Source organism: Choloepus didactylus, chromosome 17 (genome assembly GCF_015220235.1).
Source record: "Choloepus didactylus isolate mChoDid1 chromosome 17, mChoDid1.pri, whole genome shotgun sequence".
Classification (NCBI taxonomy): Eukaryota; Metazoa; Chordata; class Mammalia; order Pilosa; family Megalonychidae; genus Choloepus; species Choloepus didactylus.
The window spans coordinates 38204264-38226252 of record NC_051323.1 but is presented as its reverse complement, the minus strand read 5'-3'; the positions used below and the strand labels follow the sequence as shown (position 1 = coordinate 38226252).

Below are 21989 nucleotides of genomic sequence, written 5' to 3'. Positions count from 1 at the left end.
ACTCCACCCACATAAACAAAATTACAACAGATGGAATTGAATGTAATTTAATTAATATCTTGTTGAGTAACTCAATATAATATAGGGAATTTTCTGGAATAACAGTGTCATTCTGAAATTACAAACTAGAAATATCTATCTCTACCTGAAAAGTTTTGAAGTATTCTATTTAATTTTATAATAGAATTTTAGCTTATTTGCTTAAAGGAAGAATGAGTTCTAGAGCTGGGTTATCAATACTGAAACTTACATATCTTTATAAATCCTTCCAAAAATTTTTGGTTAAATAAGAGATTATTTACTTAATCTTAGTAAATACTTCATGCACCTGTAATATTAATTCTCTAAGAAGGCATGTACTTCTTAATCACAATAAACATATTAAACAGTGATAATCTCAGATGAAGTGAGACGAAACAGAAATGGAAATAAAGTGTGGTCTTAAAGACCATACTGTGTATAACGGGAATCAATGAATATCAAATAAATGGATATTTACAGGATGCCTTATGAGAACAATGTATAATCCATAAAAGTCTGCCAGATTATTATATTTAGGATTTAATTTATATCATGTGAAGGAATAAACAATTTCCAAAACTCCTCTCCCAAGTTATATTTAATTGTAAATTTTTAAAATATATCTTTTTCAAACTTTAGTATGCATAGAAAGGGTAAACTAACATGATATAGAAACCTTAAAGGAACTTGAAGTTCAATTTTAAAACACCAAAAGAAAATACAAGATTAGAATTTAAATTTTTGTGGTAATGCTCTCTTACCATAAATATTTCTTTGGAACATTGTGTGAGGATTGTACTGAACGTAGAAGACAAACCTAATTCGACCAAACTCTCCAAGTGAGTCATTTTCTCAGTTTCTGTCTCTTCTCTTGTTTGCTCCAATGTGCTACTTTCTATAAGTCCAAAGCATCTAAATAATCCAAACAAAGTATCAAGCTTAGCAGCTAAAAATAGGTAAAACTTAATGGTGATAGCTACTCAATTTGTACATGGTTCACAAACCAACTGTCCTTGGGTAGCAGCTCAATAAAGATTAAAATGCAGAGATAGACTAAGGTTGCTGAGATAGACCACTCATTTTTTTGAATGTCTGATAAAGGGTAGTTCTGGGCTCACCTGTCCATAAATTGTAAGACGAAATCTTCAAATTCAGCTGTGGCTGAACAAAGCTCTCGTTCCACCTATAACATCCCAATGTGGAGAAAAATTACAAATAACCTTTTTTACCTCTGGCCTAACAAAACTCAATTATGGCCTATAAAATAAAGCGAACACTAAATTATTATATCGGGTAATATGAGAAACAGCACCATAACTGCATATTCAATTTAAATCCCCTATAACTACTCCTTTCAAGAAACCAAAATAAGAAGCAATTAACATTATTTTTAAAATATCAAAAACAGAAATCAAGCAGCCATCTTTATTATCAATTATAGTCTCCAAATTGCTGGTAGATATGTAAGGGACGTCTCTGACTACCTGAACATCTGAAAGACCCAAGTTGTAATACACTTGCTATAAAGAAAACAGTTCTAAAAGGACCAGACAGTAATGAAGAAACTCTCTCTTCATTAGAAGCTGATCCCAGGGACAGATTTATTTCTAATATAAAAATGTGAAAAAACAACTTCTTTGATTGACCACTAAAGTTACAGAAAAATTGAAATTCACCTCCAGATGTCAGTTGTTTAAAAAAATGGCCTATTTTTTTTTATCATCTCCTATGATGGGTGCTCTGCAGACATCTTACCAATGTTGGCCTGCTCCTATTCATAACAATCAAGTCATGAAGTAATAATTTTACTTTGTTAGCATCTATCCAAAGTTGTTTTTAAACTATAAAATCATTACTATGCATACACAATAAGACTTAGAACTTGGTTAGCCCTTTTGCATCCAGAATGTATCCTTACTTCTGTGAGGTCATTTCTTTCTTGTAGTACAGATGAACAATCTACTAAAGGCACCAGAGTGGAAAATGTTGCTATAAACTGGAATGTTATCTGTGGGAAGATACAAATGATTTTCAACATTTATTATATAATTCTAGCTGAAAAATACAAGTATACCATAAGCTAAGATAAAGTACACAGATAAATTATTTCGAGGGGAATCCCACAACAACCTTTCTGGAACACTTCTGCTTAGAGTTGAATATTTTAAGGTTCCTTACAATCAACTAGCAGCTGCTTTAGCAATGCAGTTATATTAAATTTATTTGCATACTGTTTTTCCTCAGGTTTTTAAATTTGTTTTTCTAATAAAGCCTTTCGTATTAAGGATTTTAAGCTTAAGGTTTTCCAACATTTTGCCATTGGGAAGTTCCTCTGCTTCTCACCTAAAAATGTAAATTTAACAAACTAGAAATGCTAATTTAGAAACTAGAGATCAAGGAAGATAAAAGATGACTAAAGCTGTTAAGTTAGAAGAAGATGGGTAATAAGCAAGTTTGGGCATTTTAAATCCAGTAACTTTTCATCAGGCCCCTTATGTACCTCTGTAGGGGTAGAAGGGAACTGCAAGGGATTAAATGCTGATATTTTTTAACATCTCTGCTTTAAAAGTACAGTTAAGTATGTAATGAGCTTTAAAGCACCACCTGATCATTATATGCATAAAGTTTATTGCAAATTTTGTATAAAGGAAGACATTACATAGATCAACTGTCTACAGATCTAGATTTAGGCATATACTGCTATACTTATGTTAGCATGAACAGGTTTCATATTGAACTGTGTCCTAAAGAGTACTTGAACAGAAATTAAAAAGATGTCCATTTACACAATTATAACTTAAATATAAAACTGAACCATAAATATGCTCACCATGCATTTACTAAAGTCATTTGGATCCACCCCCGGCAATGCTCTCATCAACAGAGGTAGCATGTGTGTTGGACCTTCAGGAAACCATCTGCCTCCTGATACCAAACTGCGGGCTACTCCAATTACACAACTTAAAGTAGCTGTGAGCTGGTGAGGTTCTGTTAATGTCTCTAGTGCAGGATATGTTCTAGTTTAAAAATAGAATTTTTAAAAATGTATTTTCATCATAGAAAAACATACATATTACACTAAATATCCCAAATTCATAAGCTGCATTTTTGCTTAAAGGTTTGTAGTCAGCAGAGTACTTGGAATGAAGATTTGTTCTCAAAGTTAACAGAATTACACAAATAAAGGAAAGGTAAAGACATTAACTAATTTTATGCTTGTCCAATACTTTGCCACTTGGCTACCTTCCCTCCATGCAAATTCCACAGGAAAAAAAAACATAAAAGTAGTAGACGTTGCATTATTTCAGACAGTTTACTCAATTTAATCCAAACACTATTTTACAATCCAAAAGGTCAGTGATTATTAGGATTCAGGAATAATACATAACAACAACTCTACTCTACTCTCTTATAGGAAGAACAATAAAATGGAGAAATATCTTCTATTTCATACTTTTTAGAGACTTTTATTTTAAAATTACAAATCACCTATTAAAAACATATGAGAATATTCCTGATAATAGATGAGTGGGGGAAAGCAATAAGACTCTTTGATCACTAAGTAACCATTTAAGAGTCAAAAACATTCATAGTCTTTAGACTCAGTGATTTCACTTTTGAGAATCTAACCTACAGGAGAAAACTGTCTAAAATGGAAAAAAGTTTAAATATGTATACACATTAAAATAGGGGAGAAAACACAGAAACAACCCAAACCTTTATAGAAAAAATAGCTTTATAGAAAAAAATGGTTAGGCAAACAGATAAACGCAGAACATTAAATTCTATGCAGTTGCTTTAAACGCTACTTTTACAGAGAAGGTAAATAATGAGAGACTATATTAGTAAGTGGGAAAAGGAAGATTTATAACTAGAGTTAAAAAAACCAACCTAAACTTATTTTAAAAGACGGAGAAAACATGTCAAACTCTTTATCAGAGGCAGTCTTTTAGAGATGCAAAACTGAGTGTTTCAAAAACATTTTTCTACATTCTGACTTCTTTTTAAATGAAAAAATTTATGGCTTATAAATGAAAAAAAAAAATCTTTGGAAAAAAGTTGTCATGCACTTCCTAAATAGCACAAAATTATGGCTGAAAGTTTTTTTAAAATGTTGAGTTACCCACTTTATCAGTTAAATATTTATCATCACTCAATATGCTGACATTAAATTTATCCAAAAACTGAAGACTAAAGAAAAATGTGACAGATACATGTATTTGTATTTACAAGGTTCTTAAACTAAAAAAATTACCTCACTATTCATAATTAATCAGCTGAAAAAATACTAAAGTAAGGGTAAATAAACACTAGACACTCTCAACTTCTAATTTGAACTATGCAAACAGCTGCAGTCCCTCCTTAGAGATAACAGAGGAGTCAGGTAGCATTAAGGGGCTTGCCACCTGATGGAGGCCAAGCAGCAAAGAACACCATGGGTAGAAGGCAGAGGGAGAACTGCCTACATTCCCCGTGCTCCAATTCCCAATTAAGTTCTACGTGCTAGAAAAGTTTCAGTGTCCTAAAATGTGCACCCAAAATAGCAAAGGATGGGAAAGGGAGTAACAACCTAACTTAAATACTGACATCATTGGGCACAGGGCCAGACATTTAGAGCAAATGAATTTTACAGATAATGGCAAAACAAGCTTCGGTTTGGTTGAGATCTTTAACAGAATACTTTTCCCTAAGTAAATATGATCAATATGAATATATCCCTGTCTCAACAGCAGGCCAGAAAATGTGCTGTGGTCTGGATTCTGACACTAAGGACCTTGAACAAATGAGGGTTATGAAACACAAATTGCTAGATCCTTCTGGGCTCTAACCACTATCATTCCACCTCTACTTCTGACAAAGAGAAAAGGCAGCAGAGGAAGCAGAGGCATAACAGAAAGCCAAAGTGATCTGCTCTTGAGCAGCAAAAGAACTGAGAGTAGCTCTCCCTTTGGAAGCACACTAGGCCTATAATGTGACCGTGACTCAGAGCAAATGGAGAGCTTTTTCATTATTTTCATTACCATTTCAACACACAAAACAAAATGAACTCAATGAAATTTATACTGATAACAATAATCCTAACATTATACAACATATGAAAAAAATAGACAACCAATTTTTCTTCTTTGTCACTGAGTCTAAGAAACAATAGAAATCCAAAATCACTTCATTCTCTGCCATGCTCTCAATATTTAGTGATACTTATATTTTGAGGAAACTACAGTCAGATCTTAAATTATGAGCAAAACAGTAGGTAATAAAAATGTGCAAAAAATCCAAAATACTTATTTTATCCATTTTCTTTTCTCCCCAAAAAGCTTTACCAAGTTACCAATCATTTCAGTTAAAATTTCTCACTTATCCTTTAAGAACAGGAATAAGCACTGAAAAAGCTAAATGGCAGCCATGAGATGAAAAGAGAACCAAGAAGAGAAAAGGAAAGCGAACACATAAACAGAATAACCTAGCCACAGCTGAGGCTTCAACAAAACATGTAAAGCTACACTTACCTTTCAAGTACAGGGGGTATTACTAACTCAGGTCTCATGAGTGCAAGATTCTGCAGAGCCTGGGCTGCTTCTAGACTACCAGTTTTGCTAAACATAGCCAAGAGGACAGGCTGAATAATGCATTGTACAAAGTCTGTAACATCTTGATCAGTAAGCTTATGGCTATCAGGCACAGGAGTTAACCAAGAAGGCTTCTTGTATCTTTCACGATGCAATCTTCTAACAACACTATTTGGCAACCTCTGAAGTAGTTTCATTAACTTGTTCTGGGGACACAGAAGCAAAAGGCTGGTAGGTTCTACTTCCCCACATAGACATTCATGGTTCCTTGCTACCCTCCCACAAGAAAAGAGTTTTTAAATAACAATTCATATTATATTACAAAGACCTACATGGCATAAATAGATAAAACACTTTTACCAACTAATTATTGATAACAATAAAAACAAATTTCAAATTTCACTTTTAAAAGAAATTTCACCACATAAATCTTCTATTATATATATGAAAAGCCATATATATATGAAGAAAGTTGACACTATAGGACTGAAATGGTGATCTCATGCTTTTGTGGAATTTTTGTTACTACAACAGTATTATCTTATTTCTATTAGGATCTATATGTTTGAAAAAGAAAGTAATTTACTTTGCACTTAATCACTTACATATAGCCAAAGCTTCTATAAAAGATAGAAAATGTATTACAGTTTACACTACTGGTACTATAAACATAGGTATAAACATGTCTTTAAAAACTCCAAGCCCTACAAATGCAAAATGAACAACCACCAAAGTTAAGGTAAAATTTGGTGTAGTAGGGGCCTTCATCTTTAATCAATTAGGAATCTTTACAAATACACTCACCAGCCAGCGCCCATTATTTGAAGGATGGTAAAAAGATGTGATGCTGTTAAACAACCCAGACAGGTGTTTCTGTACTAGCTTACTTGGTCCACCCTGTTCAGATAAAAGAGTAAAAGAAAATATCAGTACATACATCACACTGCAAAAAAATGAAAAGGTCAACAAGCCCAAGCCTATGCATACATCTCTAATTTGGTTCATATTCATCCTGCTGAGAAAAATCAATGCTATTTCTAAATATAGGTCAAAAAAACAATTCTTCCATTAATTTTATGCAAATCAATCAAAAACATACTACTAAAATAAGGACAACCTACCTAAACCAAATTAGAAAATCAGGAAGATTACCCTTAAAATTAGGCTAATACTATATCAATGCCCTGCAGTCAAATAACTTGGATACTAAAATTTGCTACTAAGATTATCATGTTAAAATAATGAAGAGCGGTAATATCAGGCATACAAAGCATTTCTTAAATGACTCAATGAATGAATTTTCTACTACATGAAATGAGATTTACATAAATGCACTCAATAGGTGGTTTTATGATTACTTTTAAATGCTTAAAATGACCAAACTAGTTACATTTGAACACACTTTGATTCAAAAGAAAAATATTTTTATTTATTAATCTGTTGCCAAAACAGACAAAAACAACCAACTAGCCAACCAACCAAACCATCAACAAAAACAAACCTGGCTGAAAAATGAGGAAAAATAGTTAGCATGCAGTTTATCAAGTTGACTGGCACTGGGACAAAGGACTACAGCTTGGCCTTGACACCCCTTATCTTTCATGAGGATCTTATTTCCAGAAACAACACAGAATTAAGAAAGAATATAAGATTATATTAGGAACATGTCTCCCTCCTGAAATGAAATCATGTGCATATTTCCCAATCTAGTAAATCCACCCAGAAAAGGGCAATCACTCAAAGAAACCATAACAAATCCACAGCAAGATACCAACAAATTTGTCAAAATTTTAACTCATTTTCACACTTAACACAAAATGAAGTTCCCAAGGAGAACAATTCTTTGGGAAAACACAGCAAAATTAACTCAAAAAAGGTTGATACCAATAACTACTTAAATCTGAGGACCCCCAAAATGAGTTCCAATACATTGGTTATGTAAGATGTTAACATCCATATGTTTTTGTTCTTATTGAGTATTAGAAATGGGATTTTCCTTCCACTTAACAATGAAATGGCCAAAACAGAGGGAGCTTGAATATCTTTAGTATTCTTTCTCTTGCAATGAAATTTAAGAGGCAAACTTCTAGCAATCTTTGTCTTGTCCACAAAAACAAGCCAATATCAAACAGAACAATAATTCAAGCAAGAGATAGCTGTAGAAGCAATATGTGAATGACAATTCAGAAAACTAGAGTGTAAAATTGTTCCAATATTTTTATTTGAAAAATGACAGTGAAATCTAAACTTGTGTATACATTCTGACTTTATTTCAATGATGACAATACTTTCCCATTCACTAAGATTTCTTTATTAATAAGTTTTGTGCTGAGTACAATGTTTTATGTGAACATTAACAATTAAAACACCAAGGGGGCATTGGATTTACCGAGCATATAAGGAACCCTGAGTTCTAATCCCACCTTTATCATTATCAACTTACTCTGGGGAAGTCCTTTTCTCTATGATTCTGATTCCTGGTCTGTTTATTAATCCCTCAAAATTCTAAAATTTTGACAGTGCTTTTAAGGTTCATTGGTTAGGGAGATTTCTAAGTAATACATTAATATAACACTCTGGGTGTGTAAACATGATATCCAAGAATCAAGTGACAAACCAAATCACTAACAGGGACTTAAATTGATTATAGGGTTTTTGGATGGTTAACACAAAATTTAGATGAACTACATAAAATTAAAATACTGTATTACAAACCATCATGGCAGTGATCCATATAACAGCATGTCCTATATCATAAGCATTTGTTAAAAATCTTGGGACTAACACCTGACTGCTTCCCACTGGGAGGTTCAAGCTTCTTAGAATTCTTGTAAATATCTTTAAAAAAAAAAAAAGGAAGAAATAAAAATAAATATTTGCAAGGTACAAAATAACTCTCTCCTTAAAAATTTAATAAGAGTTATATACTAATGTTATTGGATATCTCATTTTCATATATGCATCTTCGAAGCAATATTGCATACTACTCAAAAACTTGCTTTATCTCAAAATTATGTATAGATGTCTATAAATAGCTAAGTTTTAAGACACTTTGAGGTCCCGGATATGCAGATATGAAGCAGCTGAATCCATGTATCCGAACACAGAGAAAATGAGATTCATAAACATAAAGAAGACAAACTGTAGATACTGTAGTTAAACATGAAAATATTTTGACTCCTTTTTGCCTCTGTAAATGCACATAAATTCCTTTTGTCCAGTCTCCAATTCTATGCAAAGGATGCACAATAGCACCAATATGAGTGCAAATATTTACTAGCTGATTGATTTCCCTCTAAAAATTTTAATGTCAATTTTTTCCCCTAGGAATTTGTACTTTAATTTATTGTTATATTTTAATACATTTAAATTTATCTTTTACAATGTCATTACTAACTGGTGCCTGAAGGTGGGGAAGAACTAATTTTCCTCTTTACTTAGTTTCTAATGACCAGCAGCAAAGGAAAACTGAACAAACAAAGGCAAACAGAGCAGCTGTTTGCGTCTCCATCTCCTCAGCCCTGCTCTAATGTCAGTTTGCATCAAATCATTTGGGTGCCCAGTCCTAACTCTCCTAAAGTCCTGTGGGTCGTTCTGCTGCAAGTAAAACAATATGGAAAAAGGCCTTTAGATGTTCCAGCTTTATTTACTCTAGGAAAATATATGATGTTATCTAAAAGTGGAAAATACCCTAGAATAGCAATCAAATACAATAAACAAAATTTGCTGGAAGGTATGAATATATGAAACCCTGAATAATATACTGTACTTTGCTAATTACCCATTACTGATTATAATTCGTGTTCTGCAAGTGTAAGACAAAAATCACACATTATGATGCTCTGATACGATCCAATTACTTTTTAAAAATAAATGATCCAACCCTGTAAATTAATTTTTTTTATGTTTTACTAATGGTCAAAAAACATACATACAAGCATTATGTTTATGTGGTATTTGGAATTATCAAATAAAACATACTTCTTACTGATATAAAATTCATGCCAGTGCTACTGTATATTCAATTGTTCTTATTACCTTTGGTACATACGGATCCCAATCTATGTACCCTATATTATCTGTAGCCAATCGAGCAAAGAGATTTACTAGTTGCTGAAAGTAAGCAGAGAGAAAGAGAGTTAGGTAAACATATTTGTCATTTGATGCTTTGCTATGACTCAGTTTTTAAGTGTCACAGTTAACTTGGCCTTTATCCATTTGTTCTTTTGAACAATCATTGGCACACTTTAATTTAATATATGGTTAATTTAATATATGGTTAAAATCTCTAAATTTAAATTTGGATTTACATCATCTATTTAAAATCAATTGCAATTGTAATGCTTCCAAAAAGGGAAATGACAAAGCATGACCCACAATGCTAACATAAATAGAAATTGTAATCCAGTAAGTATGTAGAAAACATCCACTTGTGTGTCCAGCACCATACTAGTATGGGTACAAAAGGAAGCAGACAGCAGAAGCTTAAATTTTATGCATTTCACAATACATGTGAATACCCCAGGATATTGACAAAGCCAAAATGAAGAAAGTACTTCTGTTAGAACATAGTAAATAAAACGAAAAAGAATTGGTCACAACATTGCTAATAACCAATTCCAAAGAACTGAAGTTACACATCAAATGATGATACGTTTATTTTCAAATTTAAAAGTTTAGAAGAAGATGGGATACTCACCCCTTCCCACTGTGGGAGATTTTGCACTGAAACCCAAAGGCCAATTAATTCATCAAACCAAAGTCTGAAGAAGAAAAATGTTGTTATAAATAGCAAGTGATTTATAGAAATTAGTTCAAAGCCAGATATCCTTTGTATTTTTTAAATCTATTATTCTTATTGATAACTACACAACCTAGAAAAATTAATACTGAAAGTTACAAACTTAGTGGAACAGAGGTATTTCTTGTCTGAACATTACCCTTCCAATTTATTTGCTAAGAGAATAATCTCTACTAAACTTATACTTTGTTGTTAGATACTTATTGCCCATCCCTATCCTCTTTATAATATCTCTTCTCTCTCCTCTGCCTTTATTCTTTATCTTTATTGTCTTTCTGTTGCTATCTAATCTGCAACTCTCCCTTACATTCTTTAATAAGCCAGTTAATTAGTAATTACTCCATTAAGAAACCCTATAGCAAAGGTTTCAGAAAAGAAATATGGGACCCAGAGGTGTTAGGTTCAATAGCATTATGGTGGCAGAAATTATCTCAAATCAAAGAAAGAAGAAAAATGTAGGGGCAAGAAATGTTTGTATGTCATTAATTAAGCTTTACAAATGTCAAAAAAGTAAAGTTTTTAGAATTTCTGAAGATCTCATAAAATAGACATATGGCTATATATAAAAGTTCTGATTATTAAAAGATTTAATATCTCACTATAGAAAATATGGAAGACCCCTCCCGACAAAAAAACTAATCATGAACCCCAGAGTAATAATCAGTTATCCTTCCAGTCTTTTTCTCATACCATTTTCTTTTTTCATAAAGGTACACATATGCCTTTCTATATATTTTGGATTTTAGGATTTATTCTATACCTACAATCATGTAGAAATAAACAGTTCCTAAACAGTGCAGACAAGAACATGTAACAAAGATTATGAAAACTGCCCAAGGAAAACTACACATTATGAGTAAAACTAAATTTTAGGAAAATACTTTTCCTTTCCCTGATACAAAATTTAACATTTCTATCACTGTTTGTTTACTGATATTTTCCATACCTTTTTGCTTTTCCATTTTTTTTTCCTATTTCTTAAAGCCCTCATCTTTTCTAGCTTGACTTATAAGCTTTATTCTCTATTTACAATCTTATGTTTTAACTCTTTTAACCTTCACATGCTTCAAGTATAATAAACATAATAGCTGAGTTTGCAAATTTTTCTTTATTACTGCTTTACTAGTTAGCTTGTGTATCTGTATTTCATATTGTATTCAAAAATTCAAGATATATATATATATATATATATATATATACTTACTTAAAACCTTTATGATGAAGTTCTGGAGGAAGGGAAGTAGGAAGAAATATTTCAAAACAAGTAATGGCCTTTTGCATTGTTACATCAAAAGGGCACATTAAAGGCCGCCATTCTTCTAGCATCTCGGCTGTGGCATCTGCAGGAAAATATCTAAATAAAGAAAAAGGTTTTCATATATCTGATCACTTGCTAAAAGTTTTATAACAGAAAAAAAATAACAACACAAAAACAAAAAAAAAGTTTTACAACAGAGGTATATAACCATCATAAAAGGGAGTGAGAAATGGATTTCATTATATCACATGCTACAAATACAAATGTCGAGTTAGCCTGTAAGAAACACGTATTTTGCAACATTAACATAAATATACCTGGCACACTTAGGGAAAGGTAAATTATCTTCTTGTCTATGTAACTTACTATCCTCACATAACAAATGCTATATAGCTGATAAAGCTCAGATAAAATGTAAAGTCACCCAAATTCACCTACAAAGTTAAACATATTTGCATATGTGTGTGTGTGTGTGTGTGCTATGTAACAGCAATAGCAAAAAAAAATTTTGTCAGTAGAATTCAGACTATTTAAGAAACGGATAATCACTAAAATGAGAAAGAGCTTCAGCCCAGGAATTTCTAGGCACCTTTGGACAAACTGTTTAACCTCACTGGACCACGGAGTCCTCCTGTATAAATGAGGGAATTGGACTAGATGATATAGTTCTACCAGCTCTAATATTCTACAAAGTCATGAAAGGGGCAGGAACATTCCTGGGTTAGAGAAAATTTAGAAAATTAAAATCTAAAGTGTGCATATGCACATACAACTAAGGTGAATGGATAAAGAAAACCCACATATAATTTACAAAGTACACCCTGAGGGCTTTTTTTTTTTTTTTTTCCAATAAGGCATGTAAGTGATCTTCTAATTTGGGCATGACCAAAGAAGTTAGAAAGCCCTTTCAAATCCACTTCTGGGTTTGGCTTGAACATCCTATTATTGATCATATATATTTTGATGTCTTTATGCATTCTATATCTGTTTCTTTTATATGAAAAATAAAATTACATTTCTAGTAATATTTTTGAGTCCAGATTGCTACAGGTTGGAATAAAAAAAAAGGGGGGGGGTCATCTGCCATTGAGGATTTCATGCATTAATTCCCCTTTCTAATTTTTCTGTCAAATAAATCACTGTTAGCCTAATAATTAAAAAAAAAAAATTGGAGTTTGATGAATTACCTAAGAACTGAAAGATCAGTAAGTACCTTGGTGATAATCAAGTTTCCAGGAAGAAACAAAGGCCAAGAGGGTTACTGCCTAGCACAAGATGACACTGCTCACTGGTGGCTACGACTCGGGTTTGCTCTTAAGCTTCTTATAGAAAAATCTTATATCCAGGAAATACAGTTGCCCAACACTGAGTAGAACAGGTCAACAATAAATATCTAATTTATTAAATAACTTTGACTTATATTACAAACATATAATTCAGGGCATTTCATTCAACAGAATTCACGGCACTCATATTAGGAAAGTAGTCTTAGTAACAAGAACAAGACAATAGTTCAAGTACATAGAATTTGACTTTAATTAAAATAAAATTCAATCCATATTCATCTTTAAGCATCAGAATATGGGATATTTAAGGTCAAATATTCTACTAAAAGAAAACACTGAAAAAAACTTATGGATAAACCTTCTTGTAATTACTCATATTTTAATGCAATACCTATATTGCTCATTTTGGGAAATGCATTTAAGGTGAATAACAAACACCAATATTCTAGGGAACCCTTTCAAATAAAGATAATTATAAGTAAATTATGGTATTCTTACTATATAAGGGGTAACTGAAACCCACACCACTTACAATATACTAGGACTTAAAACTGAAATCTGAAAAATTCAGTTCAAAACTTAGAAATATGTTGTGTTCAGTAACTAACAGGCCAGGATTATTTATACCTTTAAGTTCCTCTTCAAAGCATACTAAAGATGGAAAAAAGCCCACAGAAACAAGTGTCTTTAGAAACTGAAAAGCTACTTACGGTCGGCAGTTTTTCACGAGAGTTTTGAGAACATTTTCTACAGAACTGGGAGAAGGAAAAAGCCATTTGTAAAATTAGATTGGTGCATTTTAAAAACATATAATTCAAATTTATAAATATCTCCAAGATATGCTCATATATTTAGATATTATCTGTGACCATGCAATAACTAAACTTTTTCTTTCATAGAGACAGAATTGAGAGGATTAACTAGCTAAACTCCTTAATCTATTCTTTCCCTCACCCTGGTATTTCTATGCTATGAGCTAAAGGGAAGAAAATGTTACATTAGGAAAAGGCAAATCATTTTTAATCTTTACAAAGTAGGCAGCAATGTCCTCATTTATCAATACTTCATGAAGTATGCTTAGTGGCTTAAAACTTCAAAGACTAATTTTCATTTAAAGGCTTTTATATCAAAATACAAACAACAGACATACCAAAATCTGGTGTGCTTCTATTCAGCTACTATCAGAAATTAGTTTTCTGTAACCAATTGATGAGAGTTCTATAACCCTACATGGCACTTTATTACCAGCAATAATTTTTATCAAAAAGAGCAACAGCCACCTTTTTGACCAGCTACTTAAAGTTAGTTGAGTAACATTAAAAGCTATAATTCATATTCCAACTTGCAGGTGCCTCAAGTGAAAACATGAGACTAAGACAAAAATTTTATATTAATTAAGAATTAATGTTTCTTTTTTAATAAAAAGGTCAATGTATACTGGTTTAAACATACATGACCATAATGGAATATTCAAAATATTAGCTACACCATTTCAGCACAGTTAAAAGAGGTCAAATGCAAACAAACAAAACAAAAGGATACCAGGTAATTATAAAGTGGAATTTTAAAGTAAATTTGTGACTATTTGCAGTACAATGTATATACGTAACAATAAAACAAGTCCCCAAATCTAAAAAAAAAAAAAAAAAAAAAAAAAAGAAGAAGAAGAAGAATTATTACGGGGATAAAGGGGTAATTTTCAGGCAATGTTTCCACCTGATACTTCGTCATAAAGCCTCAGGAACATTTTACTTAAGTCCAAAAGTCTATCCACCTTATCTGAGCACTTAAGAACTAATCTGTGAAGAAATTCCAAGGAATAACATAAAGCAAGACTCAGCACAATAACCAATTCCCTATACAACCAAGACAGAAAATCTTTATCTCACTACTTGGGAGTAGGAGGAATCCTCTTTAATGTCTAAACTACCCAGAGAAAAATTAACTAACTAGGAAACAGGCTACAACTCATGAAATAAATTTGCTTATAAAATGGGAAAAAGGGCCATAGCCAGAGAACACTTTTTTCTGATTATCAGAAAGAGGTCCTGTTTTCTATAACAGAAAAGCTAAGCAACTCAGAAACACAACTGAATTTAGGGAATATTTAAGTTTTTTGCCCTGTAAAACAAAAAAGGGCAGACTTCTCTTCAACTACATTAAAGCTCCCTGGAGATCATAGCTGTTTTTTCTACTTCTGGGTCTTTCCAAAGCCTTGTAACAAGGCTATATGTTCACATATATTTCTTCATTTTTATGGTTATCTATTTATTTATTTATGATACTCAAACAGTTTCTATCAGGGTAACAATGCACAGATCTCTGGATCTCTTTTTAGTTTGGATTGAAGAACCTCATTTAGAAACAAGCAAAACTTACAGATAGCAATCTACTTCCCAACCAAACAACAGATTGACTTAAATGCAGGCTTTAAAAAGGTAATTCTAAAATGGTAAACTGGCTACCCATGAAGATATGCAGAAGATACATAATTCTACCAGTTCCTAACATTTTATGTTCATGTAACTTTACATTCATTTTATAGGTTCTGTAGCAACTTGTTTGAGAAAGTGTGCTACACAGAAAGCCTGCTGTTTCCACTAAGTAACTTTCCTATTCTACCAACAAACTTTCAAATAATGTACAAAATGATTGTAGAAAGCAAGTCATAAAGACTGCAGAACTACAAGGTTTCTCTGGCAAGCCAGTACTCTTCATTCTTTAGCAGAATAGGAGGCTAATTATAATACTTGATAGCGATCACTTCATTCATTAGAGGATTAGCTTAAGTGGGAATGTGATTTAGCTCATCTAAATAAAGTCAATTACAATCCCATCCTTACATAAAAGGCCTGAATCAGTGGATTTATGCTCTTTATCCAGAAAAGGGTACAATCTCTCTAACCTGTGATATCTGTATAGTGACCTTTTGTGATTCTTGTAATCTCTCAAGATGAAGGGAACAATGTTTCTGTTTAAAAATAAAATAAAAGGTTAAGGCTAGATGCTACTAGACTACATTTCACTAATTTTTAGAAGTAGTGAATAACCACCACATACTTTTCCAATTGCTGGAAATTTACAACACTAAAGTGATAACAATTCAGAATACTACTAAAAAAAATCAAAAGGGTAAGAGTGACTAAGCTTTGTGGATGGGTTTACACATATGCTATTTCCTCTTAGAAAAAAGACATGTTAAGTAGAAAAGAAAGCCATAGTATAGAATGTAATGGTTCACAGCTTGGACCTGGAGTCAGACAGACATAGATGTGAATACCAGCTCTACCACTTACTAACAGTACAATATTGTAATCTCAGTTTTTTCATCTATGTAAGAATAATAATACCTACCTTTCATAGGTCTGTTATAAAGAAATTAAATGAGAATGAGGTAAGGTATGGAAAGCAGTTATCTGGCCCAGAATTAAGCACAATAAATATTAAGTATAATTATTATGTTATACCTGGTCAAAATAAACTAAACCATATTTTCAATGCTTTTAAGAACTGAAATTTTGTGCTTATGCTGCCTTCATATAATTCCTTTCCTAATTACCACTCTATTTATCAGGGCAGAAAATATCAGAAAAACTAAGTTCTTGTCCCAATTTCAACCAATGACTCTGAATGAATTTCCATCTCTGGGCCTCAGTTTTCTTATGATGACGTTAATCAAGTAAATGCCTAACACATAGCAAAGAGAGACAGGAGGAAAGCCATAGCCTTAGCCTGCAGATACTCCAGTTACTGAAATACTGGACTTATAAAAACCTGGAGATTTATGTCTCTGCCTTCTTAGGCTTACCTATCTATCAGGACAAAATTCCCTTCTAAACCAGAAAAATGTACAGCAGATGATACATTCAAGACTGGAGGAAAGTGTACTGCCCATAGCCAGAGTGTCTTCTGCTTCACTCGACAATTCTTGAACTAAAAAACTCCTGAATGGTCACATTTGCTTTTTCGTAAACAAACCAGGGAACTGTAACTTTGGCACATTCTGTCCACATCTTCCTTAATTTGCTTATAATTTAATAACTGTTTACACAGTTTTTTCTTTTCTTAAGCAAGTGCCAAACACTTCATCTTGAACTCAGTTTTACCTACTTTCTAATTTTTCCAAAATTAATTAGCCAAACATACATCTTATAGCTAATCTTTCAAATCTAATTACTGCTCAGTTAAATTAGCAAAAAGTCATTTTTCACAACCACTTCACACATAATTAGGGTCAAGATAACTTCACCATTAAGAAAGGTATATAAATAAAATACAACACATTCATCATTAACGTAACATTAACATTAGTTTTCTCATTAAAATTTCTTAAAGAAAAAAGGTATACCTGTAAGGCAAATGTTAAGAAATCTTAATAATTATTACTGATCATGTAAAAAGAGTACACACAAACTGCTTAAGGTGATGATAAGCCTGATTGATTTGAACTAAGTATTTTTTTTAAATTGCTTAAAAAAAATATCATTTTTAAAGAAAGATCACTGTAGCAAAGACAACTTTTGAAAAAAAAAACATTAATAAAACTCAACCACTTGTTCTCTAATTTTGAAGTAAAAACAGAATATTAAAAAAACAAAGCAAATAGAATGGTCGGTCCCTAAATACAATATTAAAAATTATTGTACTTTATTAACAAAATAACTGTAAAAAAGATTTAAAATGTCAACAGATCCTAAGAGAAATTACTTTCATCATTTCATTACCATATTAAATTCTGTAGCTAGAGATCACTCATGAGCTGCTGGCAGTGACTTAAGCTCAGAAATGTGACCATGTGCCAGGAAACCCCAAACAGAAGTCAAGAACATGTGGAAAAATAGATTAAAAAAACTGAGGATTTAACTGCCTCTTAAGGATTAGAGCACCAACTCAAATAGTCCTTTCAAAGGAGAAACAATGCCCTCAAGAACAAGTACTAGAAAAGGGGGATACTGAATTTTTCCAGAGGTGTATTAATATGAAAAATGAAAAAGTATAATGAAAGAGTATATCCTTAGAACAATATATATAAAGGACAAACAAGATATTTTAAAAAATAAAAATTTAAAAAAAAATGAGTTATCTTTGCCCAAACTAGTCGTGAACCAAAAATGTAAGCCAATGAAACAAAACATGCCTACAAGGTTCATATGCTTCTCTTATGAAGTAAACAATAAGCAGTCCTTTCATTGCTAGCGTAGAGTTCACAACTATATACTTAGCTCCACTCCAATTTTGATTTCCCTATTAAATAAGAAACCCTACAAGTTATTTTTCTAATAGAAAGTAGAAACACGAGGAGGCTGAAAAGGGCGTTTTGTATCAGAAGCAAAAAAAAAAAAAAAAGAAAAAGAGAGACACAGGAAGGGAGGGAGTACACAGGAAGGAAGGAGAAAGAGAAGAGGAGGAAAAGGGGAAATGGGAATGTAAGGGAAAAGGGCAAGGAAATTGCAGGGAAAAAGAAAGTTTGATAATCATTGTTCCAAACGACAGTCAGTGTTTTAAATCATAATGAAATGCATAGCACTCTAAGCAGAGGTTTTGATAAGGACAAACACATAAGACACGAGTTTAAGATTTGAAAGCCAAATGGTTAACAAATGAAGCAACCTACACTTTTGATTTTAAAAATAGTAATCCTAAAAATAGTATGAACACATTACAGACATACAGTCAGCTGACAAAACTGTTTCAAAATGTGTCATAATACATCTAAGATGAAAACAGAATACCAACTCCAAAAGCAAGCCATATAAAATGGCTCTTTATAAATTAAAGGGTTTCTTTAAGTAAAACATTTGTAAAAAGTCATAATTTTATCCCTTAACTGCAAGAGTTTAAAACTCTTGCTATATTGCTGTGCTAAATAGAACTTTTAAAGTAGAAAGTAAATAAAAATTTTAAAAATTATTTCCTCTTAGAAATTCAGTGGACGGAGAATAACTGAAAATCAAAAAAGTAAAAGTACTGTTGTTTGGCATTCTAAATGGTTTCTTTAACATTTCTGCATAAGAACCAAGATTACTAGATTTCTTTTCTGTTTAAAATCAAAGCAAGCAATTCTGAAGTGTGATCAAGAAAGTCCAAGAACCAAAGGATTTGAAAATCTTTCAAGGCAGAATTTTCATAACTATATACAAGTGTGACCTGAATGAAAAGAAGGTAATAGGTACTCCTTTCAAAATGAAAGGTAAATATATGAAGACAATAGTAAAAGGATGACAAAAAATTAGAAAATATGAAAAAAGACTTACCAATCCTGAAAAAATTTTAAGTGCAATTAAAAAAATTTAACAGGACTAGGTTTTTAATTTTGTCCTATAGTGCAAACTTGCACCATGCAAGAGCCCCCTCAAAAGTAGTCCCAGATTCCCTGTACCCCTTCTGTACCCTTCAGATTAGAACATCACATTGTCATTGAGGAAAAAGGCCAAAAAAATACTTAACTGTATAGTGAAGGCATTAAACCCTGTGTGTAGAGTACTCCAAGCAACTGGATCAATAGGACTATCTTCCTAGAGCATCAATTTTAGCCAGATACACAGAGAAGAAATTTCTACTTACAAAGATATTATTTAACAAACAATACAGATATGTTTAAAATAAAATGTTAGGGAGATGACTGACAAGCAAGGAGGGGCAACCTTCCACGCCCGGGGCACCCACCTCAGCGCTTGGCTCAGGTGATAACCCTACACAGACTCATGGCTGAGAGTCCCTGTCTCAGGGACTGGAGGTTGGAGCAGGCAGACAAGCGCAGAGGGAAGCAGCTTTCCATGCCCCATACAGCCATCTTTGCAATGGGTTGGGGAGGTGACCCTCCACAGTCCTGTGGCTGAGAGCTTCCTTGAGGGAATTCGGGATTCGGAAATGCCTGGGACAGCATCCACTCTTCCTCCACAGAAGCCCACGGTGTGCACAGCCTAGATGCAAGGATGCTACATGGAAGTGCAAGGAGCCCTCCCCCAAGCCCAGGGACTTGGGCAGACAGCAGACAGGGACTGTGGGGCATTTGAACTAGAAGGTGAGATGCGCAGCTCTGCAGCCCCAGAGGACTCCACCTGCAAACCCGGGAACAGCCAGGTCCACCGTGACCTGGAGCGGACTTGTTGCCAAACTGCACAGGACACGATCCCCACCCATAGGGCTGGCGGTCCCCAGTGTATATGGAAAATTGGTGCACTGATTGGACTTCCACATGGTTTGGACCCTGTTCTAGTTTGCTAATGCTGCTGAATGCAAAACACCAGAAATGGATTGGCTTTTATAACGGGGGTTTATTTGGTTACATAGTTACAGTCTTAAGGCCATAAAGTGTCCAAGGTAACACATCAACAATCGGGTACCTTCACTGGAGGATGGCCAATGGCGTCCAGAAAACCTCTGTTAGCTGGGAAGGCACGTGGCTGGCACCTGCTCCAAGTTCGGGTTTCAAAATGGCTTTCTAACAGGACGTTCCTCTCTAGGCCGCAGCTCCTCTTCAAAATGTCACTCTCGGTTGCTCTTGGGGCATCCTCTCTTAACTTCTCCAGAGCAAGAGTCTGCTTTCAGTGGCCATCTTCAAACTGCCTCTCATCTGCAGCTACTCTCTCAGCTTCCGTGTGTTCTTCAAAGTGTCCCTCTTGGCTGTAGCTCCTCTTCAAAATGTCACTCTCAGCTGCACTTCAAAATGTCACTCACAGCTGCACTGAGTTCCTCTGTTTGTCAGCTCACTTACGTGGCTCCAGTGATTTAATTTAGACCCACCCTGAATGGGTGAGGTAACACCTCCATGGAAATTATCCAATCAGAGTCATCACCCACAGTTGGGTGGGGTGCATCTCCAAGGAAACATTCAAAGAACTACAATCTAATCAACACTGATACGTCTGCCCACACAAGAGTACATCAAATATAATGGCGTTTTGGGGGACATAATACATTCAAACCAGCACAAACCCCCACTCAGGGTATAGATGAAGTTGGGGGAGAACAGGCTTGACAGTAAGAGATGGCTCAAGTGTGCCATTTGCTGGTAGGTGAGGGAAAGTGCACTCACCAAGCTGAAGCTCTGCCAAATTATAGATAAATGTTCAAATAATCCCGAATATTCTAAAGGAACCCTATCAAGATAAGCAAATGCCAAGAGGCCAAAAACAATAGAAAATTATAAAGCATAATGAAGAAACCAGAATATATGGATAACCCAAATGTCCAAATTAAATAGCCAGAAGCCAGAGGAGACACAGAACTTGGAGCAATTAATCAAAGAAGTACACACAAACATCAATGTCATGGTTCAGGATATAAAGGACATGAAGAAGAACCCAGAAGAATATAAAGAAGAATTTGCAAGAATAAATTAAAAAATAGTGGATCTTATGGAAATAAAAGATACTGTTGATTAAATTAAAAATTTTGTTTAGACACATAAGAGCAGATTTGAAGAGCTGAGGAATGAATTAGCAAACTCGAGGACAGACTGATGGAATGACAAAGCACAAAAGAATGAATGGTGGAAAAAATTGAAAAATTACAAATGGATCTCAGGGAAATGATAGACAACATGAAGTGCACAAATAAAAGAATCACTGGTGTCCCAGAAAGTGAAAAGAAGAGTAAAGGGCTTGGAAGAATATTCGAAGCCATTGTTGGGGAAAACTTTCCAACCCTTCTAAGTGACATAAATATGCAAATCAAAGATGCCCAACAAACTCCAAATATAATAAATTCAAATAAAACCACTCCAAGACATATTCAGATCAGACAGAAAAATGCCGAAGAGAAGGAGAAAGTTCTGAAAACAGAGAGGGAGAAGCAATTCAAGGGAAACAACATCAGACTAAGTACTGACTACTCAGGAAACATCAGACTAAGTACTGACTACTCAGCAGGCACCAAGGAGGCAAGAAGGCAAAATTCAGGGAGAGCTTAAAATTTTCACAGACAAACAAATGCAGAGAGAATTTGTTAACAAGAGATCTGCCCTACAAGAAATACTAAAGGGAGCTCTACCGGCTGAGAAAAAAAGATAAGAGAGAAAGGCCCAGAGAAGGGCACAGAACTGAAGAATA

At 33.5% G+C, this 21989-nt stretch overlaps 1 protein-coding gene across 4 annotated transcripts in view; it reads right to left on the bottom strand.

Annotated features, from left to right (window-relative positions):
• The window catches only part of PSME4 (proteasome activator subunit 4), a 123266-nt gene that overhangs the window by 77746 nt on the left and 23531 nt on the right, over positions 1-21989 (bottom strand). For all 4 annotated transcript variants that reach the window (XR_005212299.1, XM_037806422.1, XM_037806423.1 and 1 more), the window contains exons 4-14: positions 13647-13691; positions 11597-11746; positions 10291-10354; positions 9630-9704; positions 8307-8429; positions 6396-6488; positions 5532-5797; positions 2852-3038; positions 1940-2029; positions 1140-1204; positions 783-933 (exon numbers count right to left, since the gene is read on the bottom strand). Coding sequence is in view for 3 of the 4 variants with exons in the window: in XM_037806422.1 (XP_037662350.1) it covers positions 783-933; positions 1140-1204; positions 1940-2029; positions 2852-3038; positions 5532-5797; positions 6396-6488; positions 8307-8429; positions 9630-9704; positions 10291-10354; positions 11597-11746; positions 13647-13691 (1309 nt within the window). In the remaining variant the exon portion in view is untranslated. The remainder of the gene's footprint in view (positions 1-782; positions 934-1139; positions 1205-1939; positions 2030-2851; positions 3039-5531; positions 5798-6395; positions 6489-8306; positions 8430-9629; positions 9705-10290; positions 10355-11596; positions 11747-13646; positions 13692-21989) is intronic.